Source organism: Drosophila pseudoobscura, chromosome 2 (assembly GCF_009870125.1).
Source record: "Drosophila pseudoobscura strain MV-25-SWS-2005 chromosome 2, UCI_Dpse_MV25, whole genome shotgun sequence".
NCBI classification, from domain to species: Eukaryota; Metazoa; Arthropoda; class Insecta; order Diptera; family Drosophilidae; genus Drosophila; species Drosophila pseudoobscura.
In genome coordinates this window covers 2,366,444-2,383,789 of record NC_046679.1, presented here as the reverse complement: position 1 = coordinate 2,383,789, position 17,346 = coordinate 2,366,444, and the positions used below count along the sequence as shown (strand labels likewise).

General features: G+C 45.0%; 1 protein-coding gene across 3 annotated transcripts in view; it reads left to right on the top strand.

Moving 5' to 3' along the window:
- Positions 1 to 509: 509 nt before the first annotated feature.
- The window catches only part of Ptp99A (Protein tyrosine phosphatase 99A), a 114,643-nt gene continuing 97,806 nt past the window's right edge, over positions 510 to 17,346 (top strand). Inside the window, exons 1-2 of one of the 3 annotated variants that reach the window (XM_033377020.1) lie at positions 510 to 947; positions 7,269 to 7,702. In XM_033377020.1, coding sequence (XP_033232911.1) covers positions 7,600 to 7,702 — 103 coding nt within the window. In that variant the 5' untranslated portion in view covers positions 510 to 947; positions 7,269 to 7,599. The remainder of the gene's footprint in view (positions 948 to 7,268; positions 7,703 to 17,346) is intronic. The other 2 variants (XM_033377021.1, XM_033377023.1) reach the window with 2 other exon arrangements.

Here is a 17,346-nt window from a genome sequence, read left to right as displayed (position 1 = left end):
CTCCACTATTCACATAGACTTTACCCAATCATATACTAACATAACATTCTGTGGTTTCCATTTCGTTTCCCAAACGACCCACAACATTGCTCTTCTCTTCTTTTCTCACCTGAGCGCGTTGTGTAGGTCGGGTGCTCTGCTCTTATCATGTGCTCGCTCCGTGATAAGGCCGCTCCATTCGGAATTGAGGTGAGTTTCGGAGTTGAAAGTGGCACAGGAGAGCGGATGGGCGGCCAAGCTCTCTCCTCTCTCGCGTTTTGCTTCTCTGTGTGCCTTCGGGCAGGACGAACGAACGAAACGACGAAACGAAACGTCCACCCGCGCTCAAATCTATGCAACGGAATCGAGAGACGAAGGCAGACGCCGCTGCCCGAAACGAAAGCGAGGCACGAGGCAAGCGAACAGCTAACGGTCTGCCGTTGTTGCCACTGCCACTGCCACAGCAGCGCGCTGTCGCTGTCGCTATCTGCCAGTGCCACGACGAGCTGAGAATTTATTTGTGCAAAAAACGAACGCGCTTCAGTTTCGTTTTTGTTGTGCGCCCGTAAGGATGTGTCTGCTGCCGGTGCCGCTGCCGGGCTTCGTGCGTTCGCGTCGCGTGTGTGGGCATCCAGGACGCTGAAGCGTTCAGCCAGCCATTGAATCCGTGTGCCCCAAAGCCGGGCCAACTGGCAGAGCCAAGTGCCGAAGCCATCCAGCCAAGGGCCTCGGGCCAAGTGTCCAATGTGAATGATACCAGTATTGTACTGCCGCGTATAAGGAATCCGCCAATAAGGAAATTTGAAATTAGAAAAGATGAAGCATTCAGTGAAATCTGTGTTTATTTTGTGTTTGTGTTGTGTGCGAACATCGTCCACGGAATCATTGGCCGTATTGCCATCGTTACCAGCCAGGCTCTCGAGGAACGAACAGAACGGCTTGGTCCATAAGTAAACACACAGCAAAAGGTGCCTATCCCAGATGGAAACCCCCACACCCTACTCTCTGATTGACCCCCATAAGCACGGCTCCACTCCGGTCCTAGGAGCATGCCACATTTAACGGGACGCTCGCCGCCTGCATGCAAATTGGGGAGCTTCCAGCTGATTCCCAGCTCAGCCACGTTCCGGATGAAATTTGCCCGAGTCCTTGCTCATCCTATCATCCTATCCCTGCTCCTAAACGCTTAATAATCGTGTGCTGGCTGTGGTCTGTGGAGCTGTGAAATAAAATTCCGAGCTCGTACTGCCTGCACCGAAAATGCGTTCACACTGGAGCATATTTTGCATTTGAGACCCCGATTTGGATTCTGTTCTGCTTATGCCAAAAGGGGAGCGGCGCAACTTTTTCCTTTCCGCCTCGTCTGACCCACTTTGGAGTGGAGCATTTTCATTTTCGTTTTCAATTTGTGTCTGTGCAGCCGGAAGGTTAGGAGTTAGCCAAGAATATGGCCAAGACATCTACTACGAGTGTATGGCCAGAACTTATCCCTTTTTCCATCTCGGTTAATTTGGTTAATTAGTGAGTGTCGGTTGGCGGCTGGTTTGTCGGCTTTTTGGCACCGAGAAATTGGTTTGGCATTTCGGCTCGAAGGATCCTTGAAAAAGTTTTCAAATTGCTGACCCCGGATTCGGTCATGCCCTGCCGCTAATAGCCAACATTATTGTTAAGCACACAAACAGGGAGAGAGGGAGAGAGAGAGAGAGATGTTGGCCAACAAAAGGGTTGTCGATCGACTGCATGTGCCATTTAACAAACACTAAGCTCTGGACCCTTTTGTGCCATTTTTCTTAATTTCACTCTCGATTCTTTTGGCCAGAGGACTCTCCTCTCCTCTCCACACCTCCTGGTCTCCTCTCGTACATACATAGTCGCACTCGTATTGCCAGCTGCCATTTGTTTGGGGCAACGGCAATAAAAGGCAGCCAGCGACTTAAGACATTTCGTCGGGGCTATTTCGGGGCACCAAATGGAGGCCAGCAACAATGGCCCTGGCAATCAATGGGCAGGGCACATGCAGAGGCAGAAGCAGAGGCAGAGGGAAAACTAAAATAAATTTATTTACTTTGCCACTAAATTTGCGCTGATTCCAGTTGCTGATGCTGCCTGGGAAGGGGTGCCCTTACTTAACTTTATTTTATTTTATTTTTCCCAAAGAGTATTTTACGTGGCATTATGTTTGCCCTACTCAAAAATGTTTGTCAACAAACGCAGCGAAGCGGAAAAATGGTTCAAAAAGGCAGCCTTGCCCCAGACCCAGCCCGAACCCGACTCCCCCTCTAAGTGTGTGTATGTGTGTGTGTGTGTGTGTGTGCGAGTGTGAGTGTATAAGTAAGTGTTTGTTTGCTCAACCTTTGGCAGCAGCTCTCGCCTCTCCAGAGTGTGTGCCACGTCCGGGTTTGGCTTGCAGAACTACTCGTATTTGAAAATTTGCGGCACGTGCCCAAATTGCAAACATCAGCAAATAATAAAATAAATTCATTGTAAGCGGTGCACAGTGACTCCTGTGATCCTGGCACACTCTCAGCCTCTTGCTCTGCCGCTGTCCCTAAAAACAGACCAAATTAGTTGCTTGTCCCGAAATGATTAGGCAGCCATTAGAGGGTGTGTGTGGCCATGCCACATAAATCGCTCCTAAAAAACCTGTGTGTAATATTTTCATACATTCAATTGTGCTTTCATGGCACTAGCCATGCCCCTTGACGTTGTTGCAGTTTCAGATGCAGCAAAGCCATTGTTGGCGCTCTCAAGTGTTGCTGCCACACACCCACACACGGCACACGGCACACGGCACACGGCACTCTGCGACTGCGACTGCAGTTGCACTTAAGTTGTTGCAGCAGGAGCCCGTTGTTATTCCAGTGTTTGTTATTTCGCTTCTTTGTGCACCGTCTGGCATTATAATCTCCATCCATAGTTGCCACCGAGTGGCGTGGAGACAGCGGGACAAATATAGAGACATGCACTCACTTGACACGTGGTTGTTTTCATTTTTTTAGAGGATTCAGTTTGTTTTGTGCTGTGTGTCTGCCGGTGACAGGCTGCTGACAGGCGAGCAACTGTGGAGTAGAATGCATACATTTTCTGCTAGATTCAAAAGTTAATAAAGAGTTAACCCAGTTGTAGTTCAAAGAGAGCTGATTAGATTAGTAAAAGTTACCACTCGCAGCTAATAATAATACCCATTCAGGGACTTGGACCAAGGCAAGGACATTCCAACACCTTTGGCTCTGCTAATTATCCGAGCTCCGAGCTCCGAGTCGGGGCTGGCTGGCTTCTATTTGACTGCATTCCTTTCATGTCAAAGCATTTAATTATAATTCCACATTTACGAACTTGTTCGCTCCACTCTTTTTCTGCTTTTCTGTTTCTCAGTTTTTCTGTTAGACCTTTGCGTTATTTATTTATGCATTTACCTGTACCTTTGGAGTGTGCCAGCAGATGCGGGTGGAGGTGCAGGCTAGCAGGCAGGCAGGCAGGCAGGACTTGTGGGGCCAGCTGTCATGGCTGCTCGTTCGTTGTCTTAATTCATTTTTTATTTCTACGTATATAAGCTGTAAATTACAACTTCTGTTCCTGCTGTTCCCGTGCTGCTGCTCTGCTCTGCTGTCCTTTGCATATTTTGTATGATTCCCGTGTTGCTTGTTTCTCTTCCTGCCTCATGGAAAATGCAGTACCATATTTGTATACCCTTGCAGGGAGTATTCTGATTTTTCACAGACTCAGAGAGGAAATTATTTGTCTTATGATTGGCATGAACAGACGATCTATGTACTTGTACCTACATATGTATATGTAAGTGCCTCAGCTTTAACCTGGGGGACAATAGTTCAAAATTGATCAAATTTGTTACTTTCTACCAGTAAGTGGAATCTTCAAGGGTATCTATAGCTTCGGCAGCCGTCGCTATCATCACTTTCCCTCAGCTTTTGCTGTCGCTGTTTAATTTAAAGTTTTCCCCCCGAATGGGGGCGAGTAACTGCAGTTTGGGGCGACGACAACTGTGGGTGTTGTCATAACTGCAAATCGGCTACTGACATTTAGCTACTTAACGTTCGCTCCCAGGGCTCCCGGGCCGAGCATTCGGGCATAAAAGCGGCTCGCAGCTGTCTATGAACATCAAATGGAAGAGCAGAGCGAAAAACAGAAAGGGGCCGGCCAGGCCGAAGAATGGATGGGTGAAACGCAGTCGGAATTATGTGGAAAATTGAGAAAATGTTTCTGCTGTGCGAAGGCACTTTAATTGCCCGTGGCACTCGGCGCCCCCCTGCACTGGACAACTGGTCATTAAGGGCCCGTGCCGTAGTACCCTCGAACGAGTTACGGAACTTGTTGAGTGGTCATGCTGACGGACCAGGGCCGTGGATGTAGTGGATGGAGTGGTTGGAGTGAATGGAGAAATGAAGCCAGAGCAGGGGGCAATTGTCGTTAAGGTGCTTAGAGCAAGGCGTTGGCTATTTGAGGTCGTCTAGCAGCGGCTATTTACGGGCTTCGCCAGCCAATGTCTTCATTTGGATTTTAACAACCGAAAGGTATTACAGGAGCTTCAAAGTAGCGGCTATTAATGATGGGGCTTACCCGTACATCAAAAACTATTCGAATTACTTGAATTAGTACAGCATTTTTCGTCTACTTAAATGTAGTATAACCAAAGGATCAACATTTTACTGACGAAAAACCCAAATTAAACTTTTAGAATATTTGCTAGATTTTTGTATTTATTTTCGTTTTCTATTTTTTGTTTTTCTTTACTGTGAAAATTTTGTTTCCTGGGCAAGAGCGAAACCAGACAACAGCCACATTCTCTGGGAAAACTTATTTACACAAACTCAGTTTTTGTGCTTCTGCCAACACAGAGATGCACACCCACACTAGTGCACACGCACACAGGCACACAGGCACACATGGCTGGCCACAGTACAGTGTGTCGACAGGGAAAAAGTCAACGTGTTTTTGCACACGTAAAATCCAAGGGTTTGTAATATGGAAAATAACTTCAATTACCAGCAGCAGTCATAATATTTTGCTTGTTTTTCTTTACTCATTCATTTTTTGTTTGCTAAAAGAATCAGACAGAAAGAGATGAATACAGAGAGTGAGAGCGAGAGGGAGAGGGAGAGAGAGAAAGAGTAAAAGTTGCATTAAAAATGGTTGTTAAAATACACAATGCAATAATATCACAAAAGGGAAATGTATGCACTGGATGTTTCTGTTTCAGGTGTCTGTCTGACCCGACCAGATGCTTTTATTAACGAGAAATAAAATCCCCGAAAAGGAAGTGCTAGAATCAAAAGGCAGGTGGGGGGGAAAAGGGAAAAACACACGCTTAAAACTAATAAGAAAAGCGCTTAAGTGGAGTACTTCGACAGCTCTTTAGATTTATAAATACCTCGAATACAAAATTCTTGGGCTACCTAAATAATCTCCTGTTTTCTCTATTGTTTAATGGTTATCGGAAAATACAACGACAGAATGTATGTGATGTATGCCCCAGAGATAAATATACAGAGAATTGGAGGTCTACTCTGCTTGTTGAGAGCCGCTTATTTGAGTTTCCTATTGTTCATAGTTGTTCATACCATAACTTACCACTTAAGCCCCTAGTTTTACGAGCATGGTTGTGTTGTTATTCCTGATGTCCGAAACCTAAGCAACCGCAGGTTTACCTTTTGCAATATAACCTGTAAATCACCAATATTAAATAGCCCATATATATTATAAATAAATTCAATGTTGAAGATAATACAGTGCACAAGCTCGTAACCACTGCTTTTAAATACGAACAATCTCTGGAAGAGGAAGACATGTGCCGTGTGTGCCTGAGGACCAAACGATTTGTTGTCTGCACAATTTTTGTTTTCATTTCAACTTTCAGTGGAAGTGGAAGTGGAAGTTACAAATTTGAACTTTAAATTTCAACGTCAACACAATGACAGGGGGATGGCAGTAGCGTAGGGTAGTGATGGGGACCGGGTCGTCTTTGCGGAGGTGGGAGGATAGCAAGAAAAGAAAAAAAAAAACTTGCAGCCTGCAGCAAACACATTAAAACAAAGTTTTTAAAAGCAACCACAACATTTACGTCATGTGCAATGTGCGGCGGCCGTCGTTGTTGCCAAAGTTGAAGCCGCCTCCAGGGCCCGACCCCACACACGGATCGGGGTGTGTTCCCCTGGTGAACACATGGTGTATGGTGCTATATGGATTGGTGGGGCAACTTTAAGGCGTGCTCCGGCTCTGGTTGCTGCACCAGCATCAGCTCCAGCTCCAACTCCACTCGCAGTTTTTATAGTCAAAAGCCAAGTTGTTTGGCCAACAACAATCGCCATTTGCTGCCACATGTTGTAACTGTTGCCGCATTAAATGTGCACCAGGCACCATCCCATCCCGCTCCGCCGCCTGACTGCTGCGTTGCATTTCACTTTTATACCCCACTTTTATGCCCCACCCGGCATCCCGATGCACCCTTCGGCCACATTAGTTGACTCTGCACAGTGCACAGTGCACCACCACTACCACCACTACCACCACCACCAGCAGAGCACAGATTTCACTCCATTTTATGTTGTCAGACTTCCGAGTGTGCAGTGCCGTGCCGTGCCGTGCCGCCGCTGTGTTGCTATAAAAATGCCAAATTCATTCTCAGCATATAAACTTTAACCCTTACATGGGTGTGCATGTGTGTCTCTCTCTCTCTCTGTCTCAGTGTGTGTGCGCATCTGTGTATGTGTGAGTGTGTGCTGTTTATGCTTCCCCGCTGGTCGGGTCGGGACTGACATCTTTAGTTAATTTCGCAGCCGCAGAACTGTAACGAAAGGGACACCAAAGTGAAACTTTAGGAGATAGTAAAAGGGATTTGAAAAAAAATAATATCAGAGCTAACCAAATGGATTTAATCTAAGTCTAAAGGAAACGAAATGCCAGCAAAGAGCAAGCACTTAAGCGATACACGCGTACACCAAATGCCTATAAAACACATGAACATATATTACAACTAAAAGTAACCAAAAACACATGAAATTCCCTTTTAAATATAAATCTAAAAGCAGCTTCTACAAGCAAAAACAAACAAAAAATAATTGGTTTTGAAAAAGAAATAAATAAAAGTTTAAAATTGAAATATCATAAAATAATAGAGATTTTTTGTAGTACAATATTAGGATAAATAGGGAATTCATTATGATTCTAACTAAAAGCAAACGTCATAAAATCAAATACAATATTTTTTGAGAATTCCTGCCTGCAAGAAATAATATGTAATATAATTTTTTCTTTTTCATTCATATTTGCAGCTCGCTAAAATGATTACCTAAAGGCAGAATCAGTGCAAAAACTACAAAAACTAAAAGGAAATCAAATAAATATAGCTGCACAAAAAGAGAGAACAGCTTATAAAACAAACATAAAGATACATAGTTTAATTGGAACTGAAAAACCCACTAACAAATAAATACAAATTTTTATAGCCGGAGGGGCGAGAAACAAATCAGAGAAACCAAAATCTAACAAAAAGAAAAAATACGTAACTGAAACCACCGCAGAATCGCTTTAGATTACAAGGAAATAAAACAAAATAAAAATACCAAATACTAAAAACCAAAAAACAAATATAAAGACAACAAAATGACGCTGCGCATATCGGCCAAATCCAAGCATCAGCGAGGACTCATCATCTATGGCTTTGTGCTGCTCCTGACGACAGCCACCCGGGCAGGACGGATCTTTGGTAAGTTTCGGGTTGAAGTTAACAGTAAACATAATTCAAATGAATGGGAAAGGGAAAGGAAAAGGGAAAGCTACCCTCCCAGAACCCAGAACCAGTCCACTTCACTCCCTTTGAGAGGAAATCAAATTATCTATTCGTGGTTTTGCGGCACTAATTAACGCGGGCAGTTTGCAGCTAATGGAATTTTTAATGCCGCAAAGACGCAATTTGTAATCTGTTCTCGAAAGGACTCTACCCCGCCCCCACACTCTCTGAGGTTTCTTTTCTTGTATTGGTTTCGGGTCAAATGGGGCATGGGGCAGATTGACAGCGGAAGTTGTGTGCCACTAAGTGTATGTGTGGGTCTCATGTTCTTTTCGTATTAATTATAATTACAGAAGGTCGCCTTTTTATGCCCGCCGACGTCGTTTACATTAATGAGGGACGTCAATGTCAAAAATAAACAAAAGAACACACACACATATCTCACTGTCTCCCTCCCTCCCTCCCTTGGCGTTTCTCCTCCCAATTGTTGTCCTGTTCTATTGGAAATGCCGACGCTGTGGTTTCGGCTGCCATGTTTTCTCTCTCGTTTTCTTTTTTTTTGGCATTGTTGTTACTTGGGTGTACATTTTTATCGGGTGTGTTTGTTGATGTAATGAAAATAATTACATTTCTTGTACGTGGTTTGCAGTGCACACTGAACAGGAAAAGTCCCGGAAAAACAGACAGCTAACAGGATTTCAGTATGGGGCAGTACCAGGAAGTACAGGGAAACACACACACACTGAGAGTGAGATAGAGACAGAGAGAGAGAGCGCAGCCCGAACTAATTAACTGACAAATAAATAAGTAAACATGAAAACAGTTTTGTACACATGGCGATAATTTACATTTAATTATGGCAGCATAACTAGTTCCACACGATTTCAAATATCAAGTGAAGGGGTTGTCCTGAAACAACCTCCACCCGAGTAGAGTCGAGCGAGTCGAGTCGAGTCTCTAATTGCAGTCAGGTTTTGTCATAGTTGGGTCTCGGTGTGGTCCCTGCAGAACCATTAGAGAGCGGCCAGAGAGCCCAGCATGAGCATCTGGCACTAGAACAGTGAGAACAGAAACATTTTCAAACCAAAACTTTTGTTGACACACATTTTTTCATGACCGTCGCCCGCCTTCCGGGGTTGCCATTTCCAGCGAGGCCCCAAAAAGTATGCTACGAAAATGTGCACGCAAATGAGTTCGCAGTTCGCTCGTCATCAAGAGCCGCAATAAAAAAGCGGGCGGCAAACAAAAACCAGAAAAACGAAAGCTCACTTAATGGGCCGAAACTTTGGATACCCTACGAGCTTACGAGCTACTATTTTAAATTTTTCCCTCACATTATTTATAAACAGAGGAGCGATGCTAACGAGAGACGCTTAGAGGAAACCCCTTCCTTCTTTTGATTTGCAAAAATCTTATAAAAATCAAAGTATCCTCCGCAAGAGTATGAAAAACGGGAGAGATAAAGGGGAAGAGCCGGGAGCATAAAAAGCCGTGAACAAACCAGCACACATGCAAACAATGGCGATTACCGATAGCTTTCTGTGTGTGTGAGTGTGTGTGTCTCTGAGTCTGCATTGGCATTAGGCTGCCAGTTGGCGGTGCTTTTTGTCGGCCATTTTAATGTGTGTCTGCAGCCCGCGCAGCATCAACAAAAACAACAACAACAACAGCAGCAGCAGCAATAAAACTACAAGCCGCACACACACACAAACACACGCACTCCGTGGCACACAGTTAAATACATATATAAAATACATATACGCTCGACCATGAAAGCGAAAAGTTTACGCGCTTGTTTGCTATAATTTCGATTGTTTTCACTGCAGCAGCAGCCACCCAGCCACCCTGCCACGCCTTCTCACAGAGAGTCGAACGCCTTCCAGTTCCTGCGACAACTGTGCACCATTTGGCAGCAATTTTCGTTTTATTGATGTGCGATGCGATGCGATGCAACAGCGATGCTGCTGCTGTTGGTGCTGCTGTTGCTATCAGAGCGAAAGTTTGATGCTGCTGCTGCTGTTGCTGTTGCAAGCACAACAAAAGCAACACCAACAGTCGTCACAAAAATAAGTAGCACACACACAGGGAGAGACTTTTACTTGCAACTTTTGTTTGCGTTATGTAGTTGCGGTTAAGTGCGAGAAATTTATGAAAAACTTTTGAAAATGTTTTCGTAATTAAAGTTCTCCACAATGCGACGCACACAAACAAAACGAAACAAAACAAAACCAAACAAAACCGAAACCGGCAACAAAGCATTGACAAAACTGAGGGGTACTTGGTCTACTTTCGCCTCTAACGTTTTCACAGCTCGGGCTTAAGTGGCCGTGTAACTGCAGCTAGTCGCAGCTAATTGTTGGCTTAAATGATGCCACACTGGCAAGCAGATTGTGCGCGAGATGGAGATGCATAGAGCCAGGACAAAAGAACTGCCGGCTGAAAGTTGTTTTCCAAGTCGAGAGCTTCATCCGTCACCACAATGGAGCTCTAGCTTAATGGAGAACCAATAAAAGCAATGGTTATGGCTTGGTGTAGCGGCCCCCATGAATAAGTCAGCAGATCTGCCAGAAAATACCAGGTTGAATAGGCAATTTTTGCCGTCAAGGCATATTTATTGAACCGGCAGCTAGTGGCACGTGCCCCCAGTCTAGGAACTCAGTCCACAGTCACCTCTCTCTCGTCCCATCTCGATTTAGTCCCGCATCGGGCGAAAATTGGTAAAGTGAATGCCTGAATGTCACCATGGCGTGTCGCCCCCTCCTCTGTTTCCAGCTATTAGCTCGACTTGAATGTCCCTTTTCCGGTTTCACACATCTGCAATTACAGCACACAGCCACACCCAACCACAGTTGACAAAGCTTATGAGAGGACACCCACACCCACACCCCCACCACACCACACAACACACACCGCACCGCACCGCACCACACCCAACCGCACTTGCCAAAGTGTATTAGAAGTCGTTCGGGTGTCGCACGTCGCAAATCGTTTCGCTTTTGTTTTTAAATTATTCATGTTATGTCTAAGAGCAAACAGCGATTTAGGACTCCCTCGATTCGAGCCCGCACGCACTTTATATTCAGCTCATTACAACAATGCCGAACCGAACCATTGGCGACATCAACAGCAACAACCACAGCACAGCAGCTACGGGAACGAAGGGAAGGAAATTGTCTGAGATTTTATTTAGTGTAGGCGACGCGTCCTTGGTGGCTATTCTGTCTGGAGTAATTTCTTTATTAGATTCATTCAGCCCTCTTGCAAATTTTCACTTGCCCCAGGCAACAGCAACAGCAGAGGCAAAGCCAAGAGTAGCTAAAAACAATTTTCCAAATTAGTTTTTGCCTCCCTTTCAGGCGAGGAAGTCTTAAAAGAAAAAGCAAAAATTGCTCAAGAGTTACATTGAATCTCAGGATTAAGAGTTAGTTTCGCACATCCTCGAACAATCTTTAAGGCATTCTTAAGGAGACCCACTGCTTAAATGCAAACTCTTCTGTGGAGAAAGATCGGAGCTAGAAAGAACATTGGCTGGGGATTCCTTATATTTCCACCGGAATGAAAATTGGAAAATTCTTTGAATTCCCTCTCCAAAATCAAACAGAAATGGCAAGTCCAACCGCATTTACCAAATAAAGGGGCAAATAGGAACTGCTTTGACATTTGTTTGGTTTGCCAGAGCCATCCACACGAGCACCACCACTCCATACAATGGTAAATAGTGCGGAATATTTGATGATGCAACAACAGAACAGTAGCACCCACAAAAAAGGCGGAGGAAAAAGAAATATACTGAACCCAGCGCGGGAAATAGAAAATAGTTCTCCCAACACTGGCGTACAATGCAACTGCAACTGCAACTGCCATGGAAATGGCAATGGCAATGTCATCGAAATAGGCCAGCAAACGTGGGCTTTTCATAATTTATGCGGATGGCAAATTTAGACAGAGCGCCCACAAATAATACAATGCAGAATGGGGCAGATTGGGGCAGAATGCCAGAGCGGGGGAGACCGCCGGAGGCACACAATATGGCTGGCTGACAATTTGATGGTTCATTGTTCTGCTGGGTGTGCTATTGGCATTTTCAATTAATGGAAAAATGTCAAAAGAACAACAGCAGCAGCAGCCACTTTCCTATAGCACTACCTCTAATGGGGTGGACCTGCAACTGCAACTGCAACTGGAGCTCTGGAAAATACGATACATGCATATCAATTAGCAAGTTCGAGGTGCAGTACGAGATCCAGGGAATAAAATTTGATTATTTGTTACGATTCAGTGCAGTGCAGTGGAGTGGAGTGGAGGCCAAACTGCAAACTGAAAAACTGTAACCAATCAAGCGTTAAGAGTCCTAGAAATCAGAAATCATGAATCCGATATTGGATATTGGATATTGAATATGCCTCTCCTATTACGTATACGCATACGTATACAACGAGTGGATTCATATTCTGCTTGTTTGCTGCTACGCAGTTGACTTTTCCCGACGGTCGGTTGGATGTCATAGCCTGGCACGGCATGGCAAAAATTCAATTAAAAATCAAAAATGCCAAAGTCTCTTTCTCGTTATGCATACATGTACATATATGTATATCATCTGCAACTAACAAAAACTACGGACTGCCTAAAGTCCAGAATCACAGAACCGAACCACCCGACATTTGTGTACGTGAATGTGAAAAATATTGGCAAATAATAATGCCATAAAAACCAACGGGGAAACTATTCCAGACATATCCAAATGAAAATCTCCTTTGTAAAAAATAAACCAAATTGTTGTCATAGAGATGGGTGGACGAGGCGGCATGCACTTTCTTGTTTTTTGTTTGAGTTTTCACACAGTTTTCCCAGGCAAAAATTTGCAAATAATATTTTACGCTCTTTACACAAATTTTCTACTACGCTGGCTACCAACTATGCTGCGCTGTTGGCTTTAGCTACTGCCTTTGTTCTGGATGCTGCTGTTGCTGCTGCTGCTGTCGTCCTCACCGCCAGCCAGCTCCATCGTCGTGTCGTGGCTTGCTTTGCATATCGAAATAATTTTGTTACAACTTTAATTAAATTTTGGGAGCTGTAGCAGACAACAACACAATATATATTTTCAGCTCAGGCTCGAAAGGGCGGGACAAAAAGTGATAAACCATAATCCAAATGGCAGATCCGCATCAGACAACTCTGCTTAGAATTTCTTTTAGGGCAATGGATTTAAATTAAATGGAAATTAAATTTTCATTACAATTGTCTTGGGAGCAAAATGGGAGCAGAGATGGCTGCTGCTCGGTGAGGCGAAAATAGTCAATTAACCCATTGGGAAATCATAGAATTTATGCACATCGTAAATCTTTTACAATGTTTGCCGGGCTCTCGACGTGCTGCTCGACAAATATGAATCACTCGCTAAATGTGAGTCATTTAACAATTTAATTGCATTTAATGTTTATTTATGAAACCATAACAACTGATTTGCATCGATTTGGATAAACAACAATAATTGATTAGACAATTACCAGGGAAAATATTGATGTATAAAAAAGCACTCCCAGCGGATGGTTAATTTTAATTGATTATATTCAGGCCAGCAAATCCTTTCCTTTTTTTTATTTATTCAGTTCATTTGGAATGAACTTTAAGTCGCCGAAAGCTAAAACTTAAAGTGCAACCGCAAAAGGAAAAGCAACCGCAATGGAAAAGGGACTTACCCATCCTTCTTCATCCCACCTCACGGCACCGCACCTGATCTGGTATTCCCTGTGCCATCATGCGCCTATTATAATCCCGCCTAAGCTGCAGCGATTATTGTCTAAAAAATTCATGTATTTCATTATTAGCCTGAGCGCCAACGGCTCGGCTCGGCAGTTCCGGCCTGGCCCGGTCCGGTACGGTCCAGCCCGCTTCTCCTTCCCGCCAGAGGCTGTTCATTTGCTGTCATAATTTAATTTTTGCCACCAGTCGAGGGGCCAGAGCTCACACAGACAGTGGCACAGAGAGAGAGAGATAGAGAGTGAGGCAGGTGGAAGAGGCACATCCACATCCTGCTCTGCTCTGTCAGAGCTTGTCCTTTTGTTTCGGCTCCTGCAGCATTGGCTGCACAAAGTCAACATAATCCAGAGAGGCCTGGCCCCTCCCGGGCCAGCCGGTGCTGGCCCTCGCTCCGGCATCAGGCTTCAAAAATCCCAATGTGGTCGGCGCTGTGGCTCATTAATCCATGCAGTCGAATGGTAGACGCAGACCCTTCACATGGCCTGTTTTTGCTTTGCTTTCCTTCAGTTTCTGGTCTCCACATCTATCCATCTACTCTCAAAAGCAAGCTGTGTTGTGGGAGCCGAGACCCATAAATCAGACGCCTGCGGGCAGTTCATCATCATCATCATCCTCATCCTCGTCGTGGTCTCAGCCCCATTCCCATCCCCATCCCCAGACCCATCCATAGCCCCAGCTGGACTCGCAAATTAGTTGCGTAGCGCGCATGAATGTCACCATTTTTCTCGCTCAATTTGCTACGCAAATTATAAACACCAAATGGAAATTGTAATCAAAAAACCAGAAGCAGAATACTGAACTTCCCAGACGTTTAGCTACCCTTCAGTGACGGACTGGACAGGGAATGTCCTGCCTCAAGGCCATTCGTATGTACCCCCAGCAAAGGGTAAGCGGCTGGGAGAACTTCAACGTTGTTGAAATTGAAACGCCTCGGGATTATTTAAGCATTTATTTCGGCGGGGCGGAAAGTCAATAATGAAACAATTTCCCCCGACAGTCGCAGCCGCAGCCGCAGCTTTAAGCAGCCTCGAGGCCAGAGCTGGAGCTGGAGCTCTCTCTCCACAGCCAAAATATAATAAAATTCGCATAAAAATCATTTCGCAGCAGCTTCAGCTCCTTAGCTCCTCAGCTCTTCGGCTGCTTTCCCACCGAAGAAGCAGATATGTATGGTCTGAGCCAAGCTGCTTAAAATTTTGAAAATGGTATGGAAAAATAGTGGATCTTAAGAGCTGCTATAAATAACAGATGAATTCCCGCAGCTTCGTTTTCTTGCACTGTCACCCACTGTGCAGGAAGACACTGAGCCTGAGCCTGGATGTCACCCACTGTCTACCCACTCACCCACGGCCTGCAGTTGTCTGGCAAGCAGCCCAGAAGTTGGTTTCTGCAGTCGGATGAAGTTGGCTCTGCTAAATGGCCAACGGACTGGCTGGATGTCTGATGGCTGAATGGCTGGTTGGCTGGCTGACCAGTCCATGATGTCGCGCCTATCACAACCAATTTACTAACGAAGCAGATAAATCCAATTTCTGGCCGACAGCAGCTAAGCTGCTTGAAAAAATACTGCTTGAAAAAAAAAGAAGAAAAAAAGAGGGCAGCACTTCCTGGCTGGAGACAATTTCCGCTTCCGCTTGGATTGACCGGCGCCTGGAATGGACTCAACCCCGATACCATGTCGTGGGCGAATCTTGGTTTATTAAGCTGATCATCAGGTTTATTAGCGTTTAGCACTAGGCCAAGGCTCTCCTCAAGAGCGGTCACCAATTAGGGTGCTTTGTACTGCCACGACTTCTTTGATGTCTTTGTGTGTGAAAACTTTCGATTCGACGTTAAATTAATTAGATGAAATAATTACACAGTCCCGCCCGGAAGTGGGTGACTCTCTGGGCCGACTCTCAAAGGAAGCACTCAGGCAGATTGGAATGCGGTTGCTCAGATGAATTCTTGCTCAACTTGAGAAACACCTTTGTGTCTCTTTCTCTCTCAATACCTTAGTGCACTACAAAGGCACTACGAACTGCACTCTTTTTGAACACAGCCATAGCCGCAGGGGGCAACAGCAAAAGGAGGGATGCTCCGAACACGACTCCGGAGCATTTTAATCTACAATTGAGGCTTGCAACAGAGGCTTCTCCCAAGACATCTGCTCGGTCAGTAAAGACATTTTAATTTGTTTTTTGGTAATTCAGTACAGTTTGGGCTTTCATTTTGATTTTAAGTGAGTTATTATGCCAGTTGCAAAACAATTTGATACTAAGTGAAAACGGAGAAGACTTGGACCTGTAGCTGGCACATTTATTTGTGCTTTTGTCCCGAGGATGAGCAAAAGTTTTAAATTAAATTCTAGTTACTACTCGTCCAGTGCGTGTGGCAGCAACCAGAGCGATGCACCATCTGCCGTCTGACCCAAATACCAGGCCAAGTTCTGGCCCTACAGGGAGTTGGTTCAGTAGATAGAACCTCCGCTCGACTACCGCCTGTGAAGCCATTGAATCCCTGCCAAGTGAATGTTTTCCCGTTGGCCGCTGGAAAGCCGAATCGAAATCGGTTTTGGACAGAAGCGGTACTTGTACTCGTTCTGTTGTCCTGTTCCATCATAATACAATTTTTATAATTTAATCAAGCTGAGAGCAGTCCTCTGCCTGCAGTCCTTGCTGCCACAGAGAAACACTCTCTTTGTGTGTGTGGCATCATCACTTGATGTGCAAATAAAAATAAGTGCGACAATAAAACAAAAGCCAAACAGAAGCGTAGCCGTGAGTGGAGATTAACAATGGAGGCGTCTCGCAGCTTTTACGACCGATGTGATGCGATGCGATGCGATGTGATGCCACTGCTATAGTCACTGCTCCATGTCCATGGCATTGCCTCATGCCCCATGGCCCATGCCCCATGCCCCATGCCCCAAGCCCCTGCCACGCATTTGTCATACACTTTTCGGGGCAATAAAAAGGGTCCTGTGACGGGTTCCCCAATGGCGTCGTCCGTTCGCTGTTCTCTGTTTTGTTTTTGTTTGGCTTTTATTGCCGTCGCTTGTCAAAAATGGAAAGCCTTGCAGCAATCTCTCCCCCGCTCTCGCCCTGGCTCTCAACGTTTTTTAAAGCGCACTCTGAGGATTGACTTGGCTTTAATGCCTGCAGAGAATGATGATGGTCATAAATCTATTAATTTTCATTACGCAATTACCAGCAGCAGTAGCACCAGCAGCATCATGTCAGAAGGTCAACGTGTGCGTGTGCTAATTACAGGACACGGGTCGCATACCAGCGACAGGAACAGAGACAGTCCCAAAACCCACGAATACGAGTATGATCAATCAAAACCCCGACACGTAACTGGGTTACGGGTCGGATGTGTGTTGTGTGATGTTCGATGCGTGATGCGTGATGCCAATACGCGCACGATGGCAGGGCCTCATGAATGTTTTGATTAATTGCCCATAGACATATACAAATTTATCGTATAAATATTAAAATAGATTCAACGATTTTTCAGCATTCCAAAGGGAAAGAGAGAAGGGCCCGCCGCCCGCCCGTGTGCACACAGCCAAGCAGAAAGCCAGACAGAAAACCAATTCGACAGTTAGTCGGCTTAGGGCCTACACACGAGATCAGAGCCCTTCATTGATGTATCGCTCTCGGAGTGGGGCTCGACTCTATCAAACATTTGATACTCATGAATATTTTAAAAGCGCTTCCGAAACACAGCAACCACTGCGGAACTGCGGAAATAAATGCAATACATTTGAATAAACAGGCTTACACATACTTAAACAACTGCACATGTCGCAAATACAATTGAATCGAGTGTGTCTGTCTGTTTTTGTATGTGTTTTTGCGTGTGTATATGTGGGCCATGTC